This window comes from Anarrhichthys ocellatus, unplaced genomic scaffold (genome assembly GCF_004355925.1).
Source record: "Anarrhichthys ocellatus isolate YVR2014 unplaced genomic scaffold, GSC_Weel_1.0 scaffold237, whole genome shotgun sequence".
NCBI lineage: Eukaryota > Metazoa > Chordata > Actinopteri > Perciformes > Anarhichadidae > Anarrhichthys > Anarrhichthys ocellatus.
In genome coordinates, this window is record NW_022280267.1 from 77,671 (window position 1) to 81,925 (window position 4,255).

At 41.0% G+C, this 4,255-nt stretch overlaps 1 protein-coding gene across 1 annotated transcript in view; it reads left to right on the plus strand.

Moving 5' to 3' along the window:
* LOC116401040 (TBC1 domain family member 15-like) overlaps positions 1–4,002 on the plus strand; it is a 6,226-nt gene extending 2,224 nt beyond the window's left edge. Inside the window, exon 4 of the mRNA XM_031879232.1 lies at positions 3,883–4,002. Coding sequence (XP_031735092.1) covers positions 3,883–4,002 — 120 coding nt within the window. The remainder of the gene's footprint in view (positions 1–3,882) is intronic.
* Positions 4,003–4,255: the final 253 nt, after the last annotated feature.

Sequence of the window (4,255 nt, forward strand, 5' to 3'; positions counted from 1 at the left end):
ATTCAGAAGATCTCTTTACCTTTCTGATATTATCTGTTATCCATGTTCTCTTCACACCAGACTCAATTCATAAAAACTGTTATTGAAGCTCCTCCTCCTGTAGTAAAGCTGTGGACCATCACTGCTGTCTCTTTAAATGACAGGAGGAGCAGCAGGAGTTCTGAATGGATCTTTAGAGGCATCGTGGTGTTTTTTCTCCTCACAGTGAACTCGTCAAAGACAAACATGGACAAACTCTTGTGTCTTTAACCTCCTTCAGTATCAATCATCTAACGAGGAATAAAAGAAGACGTTCCTGTGAAGTCATTGACATGTAGATCTGTGTTTTTATACGACGGAGCGGCCTGTTTACTCACTCTGAGAGGAAGTGAACCTGGTTCAACACACACACACACATATATGTATATACACACGTGTATATGTGTATTCTCAGTAAACAGCAGTTCATCTGTGCAGCTGGAGTCAGTTTACATTGAGTTTCCTGTGGCTCCTTCACAATATAAGCCCAGTGTTTTAATGTGAAGGAGCAGAAAAAGGAATCGAAACAAATGTTTATCTCCACAAATATCAGTGTTCCTTCAAAAGCAACACAATCAAATCTCTGATGTGTTTCACTGCATTCCATACTTTTATTATAGATGACAAATTAATCAAGTTTTCTTTAAAATAAAAATCTATACATATATATCTCATGTCAACAATATAATTATATATTTACATATATATGTATGTCAGCAATATATATATATATTTACTAGTGCTGGGCAACGATTACAATGTTTAATCACGATTAATCTCATTGTTATGGCAAAGTTCAATAGTGAATTCAAAAGTAGCGTATTGTGCACTTTTATTTTAAAGTGCTGCTATATGAACAACAGGTCAATAACATTTGGTGTAAACACTTTAAACACATCAGGTTCTTGTTAGCAGCAGTATTCCCTTTACACAGCAGTAGTTATAACACAGTTATAATGATTCTGATCATAGATATTCAGCCGGTGTTCATAACTTTATCTTCATGTGTGTAAGAGATGATATTTAAATATACTTCTTGAAAACTGCAAACCTATCTACATCATGTTTTTATGTTTGTTAAATTCTCAGTAGTGATACTAAATGATGCTTATTATACACATTACAAACAAAACACTTTAAAAACTCTAAAAACATAATTTAAATAAATCATTTATTTTTTGCTTTTTGTGGTATTTTGGTCAGACACATGCAACGCTGATTACCGTAATATGTGTGGTATTTAGATTAGATTAGATATATACTTTATTCATCCCCAAGGGGAAATGTGTCTGTAGCAGCAGCAATGAAGTTATAAAATAAAAATATTAAGTATGGAAAATGCTCAATATATTAAAATACAATAAAATAACAGAGCAGGACCAATTAAATTTAAGTAAATAAAGTAATAAAAATGCACAGTATATACACTAGAATAGTATTAACTTAACTAAGTAGGAACAAATAAACTAAACAGTAGTGCACAAGATCGCCAACAGCAGTGTAGCAGTGTTATAGTCTTCTGGATGATCTGGCCAGAGGTGATTTGTTATAAAGTCTTATAGCAGAGAGCAGGAATGTTCTCCTGTATCAGTCCTTGTGACAGCGGAGCTGGATCAGTCTGTCCCTGCAGGAGGTGGTGGAGAGGGTGGTCCGGGTTATCCAATATGGATAATAGTTTCTTCAGTGTCCTCTCCACCACCTCTTCCAGATTGTCCAGTTTGCAGCCAATGATGGAGCCGGCCTTCTTAACCAGTTTGTTAAGTCTGTTGGTGTCTCCGGCTCCAATGCTGCTCCCCCAGCAGACTACAGAAGTAAAGTGCACTGGCCACAACAGACTGGTAGAACATCTCCAGCATCTTGCTGCACACATTGAAGGATCGAAGTTTCCTCAAGAAAAAGAGTCGACTCATCCCCTTCTTGTACACAGCATTGATGTTGGTCTTCCAGTTCAGTCTGCTGTCGATGGAGACACTCAGGTACTTGTACTCCTCCACCATGTCCACATCCTCTCCCAGAACTCTCAGCGGTTGTGGAGCCGTCGTCTTCCTCCTGAAGTCGACCACCATCTCTCTGGTCTTGGCCACGTTCAGACGCAGGTGATTTCTACCCGCCCACTCCACAAAGTCCTCCGCTACTGCCCTGTACTCCTCCCATCCGTCCCTTATACACCCGACCACTGCAGAGTCATCAGAGAACTTCTGCAGATGGCATGACACAGAGTTGTACTGGAAGTCAGTGGTGTACAAGGTGAACAGGAAGGGAGACAGAACAGTTCCCTGTGGGGCTCCAGTATCACTGACCACCGTATCAGACAGCACACGGCCCAGTTGGACAAACTGTGCTCTGCCTGTGAGGTAGTCAGTGATCCAGGAGACGGTGGATGCGTTAACCCCCACCACCCGCAGCTTCTCCCTCAGCAGCACTGGTTGGATGGTGTTGAATGCACTGAAATCAAAGAAAGTGATTCTCACAGAGCCACCGTTCCATCCAGGTGCGACTGAGCTCGTTGCAGCAGGTAGATGATGGCGTCGTCCACCCTGACATGAGGCTGGTATGCAAATTGCAGAGGGTCCAGTGAGGATTTCACCTGCGGTCAGAGGTGGGCCAAGACCAATTGTCAGCGTTAATTAATTAATGTGTTAATCCGATAACGCGTTAACTTGCCCAGCACTCATATTTACATATGTATGTACTGTATATTAACATATTTATATATTTACATATGTATATCAACAATACAATTATATATATTTACATATACATGTATATCAACAATATACTTATTTATTTACATATATATGTTTATCAACAATACAATTATATATATTTACATATACATGTATATCAACAATATACTTATTTATTTACATATACATGTATATCAACAATATACTTATATATTTACATATATATGTATATCAACAATACAATTATATATATTTACATATATATGTATGTCAACAATATAAATCGATATATTTGTATATTTATACACATTCTGAACATCTGAAACATGATTTAAATGTCAGACTGACTCGAGAGCTGCTCGGCTCCAAATGTCACTTCAGCTGCTTTAATGTGACGACGAGTCGGCCTCCCTTCCTCCTCTTCCTCCTTTGACGGGAGACATTTGGCGTTGAAAGGAGAGCGAGGAGGAGGAAGAGGAGGAAGACGAAGGTATCACCTGCTATCTGTTCATAAAGCTCCATCAGAGAGAACAAAGCTTCTCCTGCCGTCTCGCTGCTCTTTCATTTCCTGTTAAACAGGAAATTGTTGGAGCATCCGGCTGACAGAGGCAACTTATCAAGTCTCCATCTCTCCGTCTCTTATTGAAGCTGTTTGTGTGTCTGTCACTCAGCTGCACCGTCTCACAGACAGACAGACAGACAGACAGAACTGTCTTCTGTTAACCTGCTGGACACGTTACAGTCTGAGAGGACCAATGACCAAACATGTTCATGACAGAAAACTTAAGGAAGAGCATCAACAGAGAAAGAACAACCCATACGATATAATATATATACAGTATATTGTATATATATATATATACAGTATATACAGTATACATCTATATCTGTATACACTTAGTCTGTATACAGACTAAGTGTCTGGGTGTATATCCCACAAAGCAAGAAGGGCAGGTGCCCAGAGCTGGATAGTGAGTGGGTGGGACTCGTCCGGGCCGAGTCCTGGAGAGACTTGGAGAGGTAGTGTACAGGGTCCAGCTGCCACCACGAGGAAGAACATTCGCCCTGCACAGAGACAGGCTGGCCCACTACCGGGGCACGGGGAACCCTGGACTCTGCCCGGACTACCCTCCAAACCCTTCCCAATAACCCCAGTGTCTCGCCCAGCCCTTCACAGACTGGACTGGCCCAACCCATCCCTCCCCATCCCTTGGCCCCAGCAGCCCCTCGACCTCTTTTCCTTCTCCCCAAGGCCGACGGCGTCGTCAGAGGAACCAAAGGCCCCCTGGCCACCTGAGAGACTTTGTTTGACCCCTCGGGGGCGAGGGACTTTGTGGTGGGAGGGTAGTGTAACGGACTGAGTGACATGTAATGTTATGTAACCTGTTATGTTATCAGTTATTGTGTTTACAGGAATTACAGGAGTTAGTCTGTATACAGTTAGTCTGTATGAAGTTAGTTTATATACTGTATACAGTTAGTTTGTATACAGTTAGTTTATATACAGGTCGTTCATATACAGTTAGTTTGTATACAGTTAGTTTGTATAC